This window comes from Nerophis ophidion, linkage group LG01, assembly GCF_033978795.1.
Source record: "Nerophis ophidion isolate RoL-2023_Sa linkage group LG01, RoL_Noph_v1.0, whole genome shotgun sequence".
Taxonomy (NCBI): domain Eukaryota; kingdom Metazoa; phylum Chordata; class Actinopteri; order Syngnathiformes; family Syngnathidae; genus Nerophis; species Nerophis ophidion.
In genome coordinates this window covers 79741784-79754595 of record NC_084611.1, presented here as the reverse complement: position 1 = coordinate 79754595, position 12812 = coordinate 79741784, and the positions used below count along the sequence as shown (strand labels likewise).

The 12812-nt window shown below is 40.3% G+C and overlaps 1 protein-coding gene across 2 annotated transcripts in view; it reads right to left on the bottom strand.

The window, feature by feature from the left end:
- The window catches only part of tll1 (tolloid-like 1), a 100855-nt gene that overhangs the window by 44141 nt on the left and 43902 nt on the right, over positions 1-12812 (bottom strand). For both annotated transcript variants that reach the window (XM_061912758.1, XM_061912766.1), the window contains 4 exons: positions 4988-5092; positions 4823-4903; positions 1188-1364; positions 997-1114 (listed from right to left, as the gene is read on the bottom strand). In XM_061912758.1, the coding sequence (XP_061768742.1) occupies positions 997-1114; positions 1188-1364; positions 4823-4903; positions 4988-5092 (481 nt within the window). The remainder of the gene's footprint in view (positions 1-996; positions 1115-1187; positions 1365-4822; positions 4904-4987; positions 5093-12812) is intronic.

Sequence of the window (12812 nt, the reverse complement as noted above, 5' to 3'; positions counted from 1 at the left end):
TTTGGCATTAAATGTGGGTGGAGGGAAAGGCTGGATGCAAATATAGCTACAAATGAGGAATAATGATGCAGTATGTACATACAGCTAGCCTAAATAGCATGTTAGCATTGATTAACATGCCATGACCATTGATATGTCTGATTAGCACACTCCACGTAAGTCAACTTGAATCCGTCCCTGTTCGTGTTGTTATACCCTCTGACAACACACCGACGAGGCCTAATGTCTACAAGGTACGGAAAACAGTCGAAAAAACGGAAAATAACGGAGCTGATTTGACTTGGTGTGTGTAATGTGTTTGAGAAAATGGCGGATTGCTTCCTGTTGTGACGTCATGGGTGAAAGGCCATTGCTCCTACAGCGAACAATTGGAAGGCGTTTCAATCGCCAAATTCATCCTTTTAGAGTTCGGAAATTGGTTAAAAAAAACATATGGTCTTTTTTCTGCAACATCAAGGTATATATTGACGCTTACATAGGTCTGGTGATAATGTTCCCCTTTAAGACTGGATGTTTTGGGCGGATCTTACGGGGTTCACTTTGGCATTCGTTACACAAATGAATAGCCTGTAAGTTCAATTTCTGCTTGCAAATTAAAGCATATCAATTAGCCAAGAGACAGCTCTCATCTCAAAACATTTAAATGTGGGTGCTCTTACGTTGAGGTACCACTGTGTTTCATACTCCACACCAGACGTTGGCGCTCATGCACCTCATTACATGATCACAAGGTTAGGACGCTTTTCTGTGTTAAAACTGACTTTGCAGGATCTCTGTGTAAAGAGGCTATTGTTATGAGTAGTGAGTGAAGTCAACCCCTGCACATACATAGAAAACCTACAAACACTTAGAAGCCAGCCGTGTGATTGGCGGGATGTGGAAACAGGAGCAGGACAGGAAGGAAAGCGGAGCCATTGTTGAGTGAGCGTATCGTCTCACGCTGTGACAAGGTCACTACTGCACACAGACACACAAAGCGTTGCTCCAAAAACTCACCCGCAGGGTCGGTAGGTGAACACGATGTAGCTCTCCTCGTCGGTCTTCTCGATGAACGTCACACATGTTTGTTTCTCCCAATGACGCATGGCCTGCTTGAACATTGCCCTCTGACTACCTGCGAAAAACACACTCTTTAAATGAGTGACTTTATTGTTGTGTGTTTTATTACTCATAACCTGATTACTTACCAGTGAAGTTCCCACCAATGATGTAGGGAATGACTCCCCCAGGCCAGATCCTCTCTGCTCGGGATGTGGCCGCTCGAGGAAAGCGACTCTTGGCAGTATTTCCTGCCTTGACGCTTTTCCCGCTTTCGCTTCTGTGACTGGCAGCTGCCTTACTGGAGTTTTTCAGGGGGAGAAAGTCTGAAAGACCATAATGGAATTTGGTAAAGTGTCATTTATTGACACTTCACCACAGACTATTTTGTTGAAGGGCCTTCAAGACTTAATTGAACAACTGGCAACATTGTTGTAATAATTAGGGCTCCATGAGGAATTTAATTAGTCTTTTTTGGCAGTGTTTAATAAATATCATGTTCTAATCCTTCTGAGCTGAATTAATGCTAGGTAGGGGATGTCCAGATCCGATATTGATATTAATCAGATATCATAAAAAAACAAACATGTATTGGATTATATCGGCTTGCATGTACAATATAGGTACAAGTAATACAGGCGCTAAGATACAAGCAGTCCTGCAGCGTGTCTACTTGTGTAAAGCTAGTTAATATCTAAATGTCCCTCAATAAGCACGCAAGATGAGTCTTTTTTTGTATTTTATGAATTTACAAAAGGTAGACATGATAGGCTATAAGGTAGTGACAACCTCATAACAGTGCCAACACAGACAAACAAGCATTCACACTCACATTCACACATTCGGGCCAATTTAGTGTTGCCAATCAGCCTACCTCGAGGTGGGAGGAAGCCGGAGTACCCGGAGAGAACCCATGCAGTCACAGGGAAAACATGCAAACTCTAAAAAGTCTAGGAATCGAACCGTGGACCTTCTCGCAGTGTGGCACAAACTCTAACCGTGCCTACAGCACACAAGTTTAGATACATAATAAGTGTACTTAATTTAACAATACGGCAGCTTATAAATGCATTCATCAATACAAACAAGTATCAAATAATAGTTGAAATTACTTACACATACAAAGTCTCCAAGGCAGAAGCGTAGTAGAAAGAATCCAGTAACAAACGTGTCCGTATCATTCAATTTACTGTGTTGTGAGTTTAACTTGATAAATTGTGACCACCAGGTACCACCAAAAACAATTACCACTCCACTACAACTTAAAAAAATAAGTCCATTTGAGATAGTTATTAATAAATAGAAGGGATGTAACGGTACCAAATCTCATGGAAGGATATTATCACATTATTAAAGCCACGATACGATATCGTTGCGGTATATGTCCAAAAAATAAGCTTGGTAAAAATGCCATAGTGTGTAAAATTAAGTGTCAGGAATGTTTAGGATAAACACACTCACTGTAATTGAACACACACATAATGTTAAAATGTTTTAGTCATATTTATTACAACAAAAAAGTTTTTATAACTGCAAATATTTGTTTAGAAACATCTCGTTATTATTATTTAAGAATAACTTAAGAGTTGATGTCTTTAAAGTAACAATGTAAACATCCAGTGTGTGACAAGTGTAAAACAGTAATGTAGGTTTTAGTGTCTTTTAACTTTTACATTATGGGCAGCAGTGTCCTCTACTGTAGTATTTTTTTATATCAGTCTGGGAAACATTGTTTCTCAGAAAAGTAAACTAACAATATTTTTTTTATTTATGTAAATACCTCACAAACTTATGTTTGGCTTCGTTGGGTTCAAATATTTTTTCAGTGCGACGGTTTGAGGTGGCGACTTGTCCAGTGCAGCTGGGATAGGCTCCGCTAGCCCCCCTCTACATCGAGGGACAAGCAGTTGAAAAATAGATGGCTGGATTGAAGATGTATGCCAGGCAGCGTGACTAGACCGGCTGGCTCTGTGCAGACTTGTAAATGCCTCAAACGAAAGTGGTGCGTTTCGCTTTGCCAGAACACAGACTTTCTTACCTCCGCCAAAGAGGTTACATTTTGGCTTGTGCTTGTCTGTCTGTTAGCAAGATAACTCAACCAGTTATGGACAGATTTAAGGTCCAAAAAACAATTCCCCTTTTCTACGATAAATACGAACACACTTCACTTCCTGCTTACAGTCCACCTTCATCGGCCTGCGCTGCGCAGAGGATTGTGGGAGATGCAGTTCTTTTACAGACCCGGCAACGCTAAAACACCAGAAAAAACTACACTCACCAAGTTTTCCTTTAAATGATAAATAAATGATAAATGGGTTGTACTTGTATAGCGCTTTTCTACCTTCAAGGTACTCAAAGCGCTTTGACACTACTTCCACATTTACCCATTCACACACACATTCACACACTGATGGAGGGAGCTGCCATACAAGGCGCCAACCAGCACCCATCAGGAGCAAGGGTGAAGTGTCTTGCTCAGGACACAACGGACGTGACGAGGTTGGTACTAGGTGGGATTTGAACCAGGGCCCCTCGGGTTGCGCACGGCCACTATCCCACTGCGCCACGCCATACCATCAAACGTCACGGTATTATTGAGAAGACTTTGAAACCGAAATATGCCAGTATTTAGAATACTGTTACATCCCTAAAAAAATTGGTCAGTGTTTTTATACCTACCATTGTTCTCTATTTTAGTAATTTATTTTCATCAACGGATGAATATCAGTATCGACCAAGGCTTCAATATCGAAATCCTATTGGAAGTGAAACATTTGGAACAATGTAATCAATTCTAAAACCACATTGAACACTTAACAATAACCTCTTAAAATGAACATGCAAAAATAAGGAATATGTAAGTAAAGGCCTAATAATGGGTAACAAAATAGTGTGAAAATGTAAACAGCGAAAACTGAGAAGTAATTTCTGCAGGTTTACTTCCAGAAGTTACAGCTGTGCTCTAAAGCAGTGGTCCCCAACCACTGGGCCGCGGACCGGTACCGGGCCGCGGAATAATTTTTTATTAATTTACTTTTTTTTTTTTTTTAATTAAATCAACATAAAAAACACAAGATACACTTCCAATTAGACCACCAACCCAAAAAAACCTCCCTTTTTCATGACAAAAACCTCCCTTTTTAATGACAACATTTTAAAAAAAATAAAAATTAATCCCCCCTCCCCGCCGCCCCCGCCGGGCCACGGGAGATATTATCAAACGTTGACCGGTCCGCAGCTACAAAGAGGTTGGGGACCACTGCTCTAAAGGGTGAGCGCATCTAAAATGGTGTGGTATTACCGTTCTTGGTGGGGACGAGCGCTTTGCATAATTTACAGACCACATTGTTCTGACTACAGTCCGTTAAAAAAACTCCCCCAAAAAACAGCCATACTGCCGAGGTGACTTTCCCTGTTATATCCAAAATTTATTTCCTCTCTGGAGCACTCAGTTTTACTTTTTCTTCTCACCTCATGTAAAGAATCAACCACGAGACAACAAGATGTCCCAACCAAATGAGCAAATTCAGAGATTTTTATAATGTTTTATTTACTTATTTGATGTCTGTTAATGCCACTCTGGATCTTGGAGCATTGAGCTTAAATATTAGAACTGTCGGTATGATGCAGGGCGTTTGCACATGCAACGAGCACAATAATAAACATATTAATAAATAATTCATTTTCGAAAGTATCACTCAAAATTGTGCATTATCAAACGGCACATAGATTTAATTAAAGTTGCCCAATAGTGTGGTCAATGAGTGTGTGAGCATCACCTTACCCAAGCCGAAATGCCGTATCCTCTCCAGCAGCAGGTACAAAGACCCTCTCTTCTTTGACACTTCATGGTCGTACAGACCTTCTGGCACATTCACATGAGACAAAATCAACCATCACAACTGAGCATGCGCACCGCTGAACGGTTAAAACACAATGCATCACTCACCCAGTAGGGGGTGTGTGTGCGTATGCTGCGACAGGTCTATCGTCCTGTCAATCTGGAACATGCGCAGGTCTTCCTCGTCTAACGCGATGTCGCCCCAAAAAGCAGCTGCAAAAAGCGGAATGAGCGTTAATGCACAGCCATTTTTCGGGCAGTGAGGTAATATGCACATTTCTCTGACATTTTTAATGAGTATTCCTAAATGACAATTGACCTTTTACAGCTTGGGAATATACCTGCGGCCTTCTAATCCTGGAAAAAAGGCACATTTACCCTCCACTTGAATGAGCAGTCATGGTAGAAAGTTGTTTTGGACATCAGCCAGAACCCTGTCAGCGCTACGGTGGTCTTACAATGGTTCGATATCAGGCCATGTGTTAAGCCTTTTGCCCCCGATGTCCCTGCCTCTCCTCCTCCTCCTCCCCTACTGCTGGTTGCCTGAATTGCTCCCACATCCCACATCATCCCCCTGTACATGCTGCCTGCTCTACTCTCCCTGTGGGAAAACTACAAAAACCACGCCGCATTGAATATATCTGTCGACAGTACCAAACTACAAAGTATTTCCTTTTCAGTGCAGTACTAAACAGGTCAGAACTCACCTCTTTAGTTCAATGGTGTCCACTTTTTTGCAGCAAATTAAAGGATGCAGAGAGGCCACTTTCATACATTGTGTTAACTAAATCTGCTAAAAACAATACAATGTAAGTCAATACATGCAGTGTTCCCCGCAGTGCTGCAACTATTCGTTTGGGGGAGTAATCACATCTAGGGCTGCAACGGTTAATCGATTAAATCGAGTGCTTCAATTAATCGTTTGCGTGTAATAAATACAAATTTAAAAATGTGGACATAGAGCGCACATAAAAAAGGTGGAGTGATCTTTGTGACGGTGAACAGCGGATAGTTTCTTTCTTTTGTTGATATGAATAGCCCATAGGAATGTACCCATAAAGAGTATTAACGATAACCGTGGTAGAATTGTTTTCAAATAAAATGATCAAAAAACCGTGATTGACTTGCAGCACTTTGATAAACTCACAGACGGACTTCCTCTAGCGCGCTACCTTAAATCCATCCATCCATTTTCTACCGCTTGTCCCCTTCGAAGTCGCGGGGGGTGCTGGAGCCTATCTCAGCTGCACTTGGGCGGAAAGTGGGATACACAATGGAAAAGTCGCCACCTCATCACAGGGCCAACACAGATAGACAGACAACATTCACACTCACATTCACACAATAGGGCCCATTTAACGTTGCCAATCAACCTATCCCAAGGTGCATGTCTTTGGAGGTGGGAGGAAGCCGTAGTACCCGGAGGGAACCCATGCAGTCACAGGGAGAACATGCAAACTCCACACAGAAAGATCCCGAAATTGAACTCAGGATTAATCAGGACCTTCGTATTGTGAGGCACATGCACTTAAATTAGGGCTGGGCGATATGGCCTTTTTTAATATCACGATATTTTTTAGACCATATCGCGATATACGATATACATCTCGGTATTTTGCCTTAGCCTTGAATGAACACTTGATACATATATTCACAGCAGGATGATGATTCTATGTGTCTACATTAAAACATTCTTGTTCATACTGCATTAACATATGATCATTTGAAACTTTCATGCAGAGAAGGAAATCACAACTAGGTCAATTCACCAAAACTGTATTTATTAAAGTTATTAGCGGATGACTTTTCAAATGATCCTACATATTAGCAGTAATGCTATTTTTGGTAGCAACGCTTATGCCCCACACTTGACAAATTAAAGTGGTCCATTCGACATATTCCCACTTGAAGCCGAACCACCGCCAGACGATGGACCCCCTGCTGTTTTTCTTGGGAATTAATTCTTCCTTCATGTACCAGATTTGCACCTTATTTCGCACCTTCGCAACACTCCGCTAGCATCACGGCTAACGTTAGCCACGCTGCTACCTCTCTGCTGGGCGAGGGCGTATACGTATATGACGTATGACATGACAGTATGTGACGTATGTAAGAACCTGCGCTTACACTCTGTCAGAAGGAAACACAAGAAGGAGTGCAGCTAATAACAACTGCGTGATAACGTATACTCGAATATTACAATATAGTCATTTTCCATATCGCACAGAGACAAAACCGCGATATATCGCGTATATCGATATATCGCCCAGCCCTAACTTAAAAGTTAACATAAAAACAAGAAACATTGACGTCTTTCCCCATTATGAAACAACATACCCCAATGTTAATTAATGCAAAAACATTACTGTCTGAGCAACTAAGCAATTCAATTGCGCACATTGAAATCCCAAGCTCTGTTCTTTTAGCAGGGAATTATGATAATTGGTTCTTTTCTCACAGGAAAAGGGATGGAGATGTTTTTTACAGTGCGTTCAAGGACAGCTAAATAATAGTTGGTATTTGTTATGCACTTTTCATTTAAATACATCTCATAGTTCTACAGTACAAATCAAGATTTAAAATAAAAACTTATCCATTAAAATAGATAAAATACTAAGATCAAAACACAACCGGTGAAGCATAAAAACATGCAAAATTGACTGCAATTTAGCCTCCAACAAGTAACTTATCTAGGTTTATGAGCACGAATTGATGAAGCCTACTCAAATGAGAGGCGAAACATCTTCTAAGACAAACCAAACAGTCCAGTTCCGATCGATTGAATGTCCTGAGATGACAATGACCTGGATGAATGAGAACATTTATAGACTTGCAAAATAGTGTGTTTTTCTCAAAAATTGTGTCTATCTATTATAGTTATTTAGAAAAAAATAATAATTTAGTGTGTTGTATAATTACTTTTTGATCACATTCAACAATACTGCAATAATAATAACTTTGTCTTTTAATGATCATTTTGGTCACAATAACAGTGTTATTGTTACATCCTAATCAATACATACTCAGAGAAATATGACACAGAGGCGTTTTTACAGTGTGGTCAAAGACTGCTGAATTATTGACTGCTGTATTGTTACCAAAAAAATTGGTAAACACCTGCCAGAACACTCTTATCAGTGAAGAAACACAAGTGGGCTTTTAAACAGTGGTTCTCTTCCTTTTAGTTTTTGGGGTTTTTATCAATCATAAACGGCTATTTTTTTTTTTCGCTTGCAGCTATAATCCAAAAAATGTTATAGAAAAAATGGCAAAAACACAAAAAAATGTGTTTTGTTGTTTGTTTTTGGACGAGTTCGCTCAATGCAGGTGCTGCCGTGTCCTTTCATTTACCGGCAGCGCTTTTTTTAAAATTTCAACCGAAGTGTCGTTCAGTCCTCTAGCCGTCCATAGCGTACCAACTCTTATGGATTCTTCATTCATCACTCCAAGCAACGTTTGTAAGTTTTACAATATAACTAAACTGTTTAAATGGTAAATGGGTAATACTTGTATAGGGGTTTTCTACCTTCAAGGTACTCAAAGCGCTTTGAGACTATTTCCACATTCACCCATTCACACACTGATGGCGGGAGCTGCCATGCAAGGCCTTAACCACAACCAATTAGGAGCAAGGGTGAAGTGTCTTGCCCAAGGACACAACGGATGTGACAAGGTTGGTAAAAGGTGGGGATCGAACCAGGAACCCTCAGGTTGCTGGCACGGCCACTCCGTCCCCGTTTATACTTACTAAACTGTCCCATGTGTGAGGTTTGTCACACTTTCCAGGGCACAGTGGCAAGCTCACTGTGGCCTTGTGGTTAGGGTGTCTTGGCGCAAAGAAGAAACAAGTAAGTGTTCGAATAGCTATTCTCATCAGTTGTGCTCCTGCCTATATGCAATACTTGCTTTGTGAAAATAAATAAAAGGCAGAGTGTTGGCCCTGCGATGAAGTGGCGACTTGTCCAGGGTGTATCCCCGCCTTCCGGCCGAATGCAGCTGAGATTGACTCCAGCGACCCCCCGCCACCCCAAAAAAGGGCCAAGCAGTGGGAAATGGATGGATGGACTTGTGCACAGTCATTCTGCCTCCTTCATCTCGCCACCACCATTACAGTATAATCATTAATTTATTAAGATTACATGTAATGAAAAGCTTTATGATATAATTGAACAAACAAACTTACAGCAGATACCATGAATGCAATCTTACAGCCATGACTTAACTAAGTATATTTGAGTTTTTACCATTACAATATTTGTTGTCAAATATAGCAATCACATCATATGTATTCATTAAATGCCTTTTAGTGAGGTAGTGGAGATTTTCTCAAATCAGACAAAACGTTAAACTCATTAAATAAACCATGGATGTCGTACATTCTTGGAATGGCGAATATTCATATGGCAAAGACAGTTTCTCAACAAAAACTAATTAACTATTAAAGAGGTTTGGTTTTCAGATGTATAAATAGAAACCATTGGTACTGTAGGTTTTCTTTACAGCAGTGGTTCTCAACCATTTTTCAGTGATGTACCCCCTGTGAACACGTTTTAATTCAAGTACCCCCTAATCAGAAAAAAACATTTTTGGTTGAAAAAAAGAGATAACGAAGTAAAATACAGCACTATGTCATCAGTTTCTGATTCATTAAATTGTGTAACAGTGCAACATATTGCTCATTTGTAGTGGTCTTTCTTGAAATATTTGGGAAAAAAAGATATAAAAAAACGAAAAACTTGTAGAAGTAATCATCAACTTAAAGTGCCCTCTTTGGGGATTGTAATAGATCCATCTGGATTCATGAACTTAATTCTAAACTTTTCTCCACAAAAAAAGAAATCTTTAAAATCAATATTTATAGAACATGTCCACCAAAAATCTATCTGTCAACACTGAATATTGCATTGTTGTATTTTTTTTCCAAAGTTTATGAACTTACATTCATATTTTGTTAATGTATTTTCTATAAATATATTTATAAAGGATTTTTGAATTGTTGCTATTTTTAAAATATTTTTTCAAAATCTCACATACCCCTTGGCATACTTTCAGGTACCCCCACGGGTACGTGTACCCCCATTTGAGAACCACTGCTTTACAGAATTACTATGGAAATTGCCTTCCAAAGCATCTTAGAATTGGTAAAACTTCAAAAGGGCCCCCTTGAATTTGAATATTTTTCAATTCCTCTATTTTTCTTTACCTCACTGGGATCCCTGAACATTGAACAACAACAACCCATATGATAACGATCATCGTATGATTTGCGAAGCACACTCGTTACCCTACTTAAGGGATTCAAAACACAAAAAACATAAGTAATGATGTAAAAGAATGGAGACCAGCCAATGTGGGAAACGTGTAATTATGTTCCACTTAGTGTCATTGTTGCACGGAAAATATCAAATCACACTGACACATTAATTACGCATCACGAGTGAGTTTGTGCAGACAAACACAACTATGACAATATGACCCAAGGAGGCATAGAAGGATTGTGCTTCTGCGGTGCAAATATTTTACCAGTAAAACCAAGATGCAGTAGCTTTAAAGAGAAAAAAAACGCAACTAAAAGTTTTCCAGAGAAAAAGATGCTGACACAAGCACAAAACGCAAGGAGTTGTAAATTGGGCCCCATTGATTGTTTTCATCGCAAAAATCCATTGTGTTGCCGTAAATAGCACAATGTCAAACTTGTGGCTGAAGAAGATGAAGGCTGAGGACAGTGAGGCAAGGAGATGCAAGAGGAAATGTATTGATCCCTAAAAACACTCCCAGTAATCCTGCAGCAGCATGCTGACCAGGGCTGCACTGTTTGCCCTTCAGCAGGGGCACTGCACCAATCACTGATACGAAGTGGGAAGCTGATGTTCCCATACATGAGTCCAGCGCCACCTTTCCTACACCAAGTACACTGACAAAAGATAGACAAACGATGAGAAACTCATCCAAGTAAAATACATTTATTTTAATAATTTAAAATATTTTGCTCATAACACAAAAAAGACTGCTGCATTACTTCTGCAAGTTTTCCCGTGGTAACTGTTTCTCTTTTCATAATAAAACTACCTCTATAGGTGGGTTGCATACGACATCACATCCGTTTTCCTTCTTCGAGGCTTAATTTCCACTATAGTCAAGCAGCTTGATCAAACAAAAGTGAGGGTAAATGTAGAGCAGGGGTCGGCAACCTTTACCACTCAAAGACCCATTTTGACCCGTTTTACATAATAAAGAAGATAATGGGAGCCGCAACCATTCTCTCGAATATCTGCTGATGGTCACCCAGATAACAATAATAAGGGCGTACTACGAAGCCATTGCCTTTGACGCCTTCGCCTTCTACAACATATACAAACAGCTTGCCAGCCCTGTGACATGTTGTTTGATGCTTCCGCATATACACGTACACAACTGCAAGGCATACTTGTTCAACAGCCATACAGTTTACACTGAAGGTTGTGATACAAACAACTTTAACACTCTTCCTAATATGCGCCACACTGTGAACCCACACCAAACAAGAATGACAAACACAGTTCGGGAGAACATCTGCACTGTAAGAAAACATAAACACAACATAACAATTAACCAGAATCCCACGCATCCATGACACTTCCTGGATATATTATACACCCCGCTAGCACCAAACCCCCCCCCCCCCTCCGTGCGTCGGTTGAGGTGGGCGGGGTTGGGTGTGTATAATATAGCCAGGAAGTCTCATGGATGCGTGGGATTCTGGGTAATTTTTATGTTGTGTTTATATTGTTTTACTGTGAGGATGTTGTCCCGAAATGTGTTTGTCATTCTTGTTTGTTGTGGGTTCACAGTGTGGCGAATATTAGTAAGAGTGTTAAAGTTGTTTATATCACAACCTTCAGTGTAACCTGTATCACCAAGTATGCCTTGCAATCTCGTACGTGTGACGATTAAAGCAGCGAAACGCATGCGTCCGGCCGGCCGGCACGCAAATAGCATGATGAAAGGCGGACGCGATGACATGTTGTAGAGGACGTTAAAAGTAAAGCCATCATGGCACGCCCTCAATATTGTAGTCCAAGTGAAAATCGGAGAATGTTAACCCCGGGTGATGTCCGGGAGAAGTTCGGGGGGATCGGCGATTATGTAGCTGAGCCACATCAGAGTGGCCAAAAAGCCGCATGCGGCTCTGGGGCCGCGGGTTGCCGACCCCTGGTGTAGAGTTTGAGCAGAAGATGCAGTATCGCTGTTCTGTTCTTTGGTGTTCCAGTCGTTTAAAAGGGTAGATAGGAAAGAGCTTACATAGAGGTAATAAAGTCAGGGGAAAAAACTAAATTGCTTCCAAGGAAATGGCTCTTAAAAATATAACTTTCATCATCTTATGGAATACAATCAGACCATGCTTGTGCCTCCAGGGATCGCTTTGTAAAATGTTTATTTGAAAATTGAGAAACTTTCTGTAATGCAATCAAGTTTATTCTCTACTAAATTAGTCGTCTAGAAACATCGGAATCCCCCAGCAGGAGCTGGACAAAGTGACTCGGGAGAGGGAGTAGTCTGGGCTTCCCTACTTAGGCTGCTGCCCCCGCGACCCGACCTCGGATAAGCGGAAGAAAATGGATGAATGGATATTTTAGTAGTGTTTGATAGCAGATTTAAACATACAGAAAATACAATAAATCACATTAGTTTGTGTTCTCCTGTGGTTGCTATACCTAAATATAACAAAAAAACTGGTCTTGCAAATAAATGTTAAGATCTAGTAATAAATATTTTGTTTATTATTTTAAATGTCTATCTTCAGAACAGAAACTAAAAGCTTAGTTGTTGTTGTTGTGCAGGAAAGCGAAGTCCTCTATTCGACCCGGATGACCACATTGGTCATTCGGGTCTTTGGTGATAATTGTTATCATGAAGAAAATGTCCTCAATAGTATTAATAAACTCGATAAATA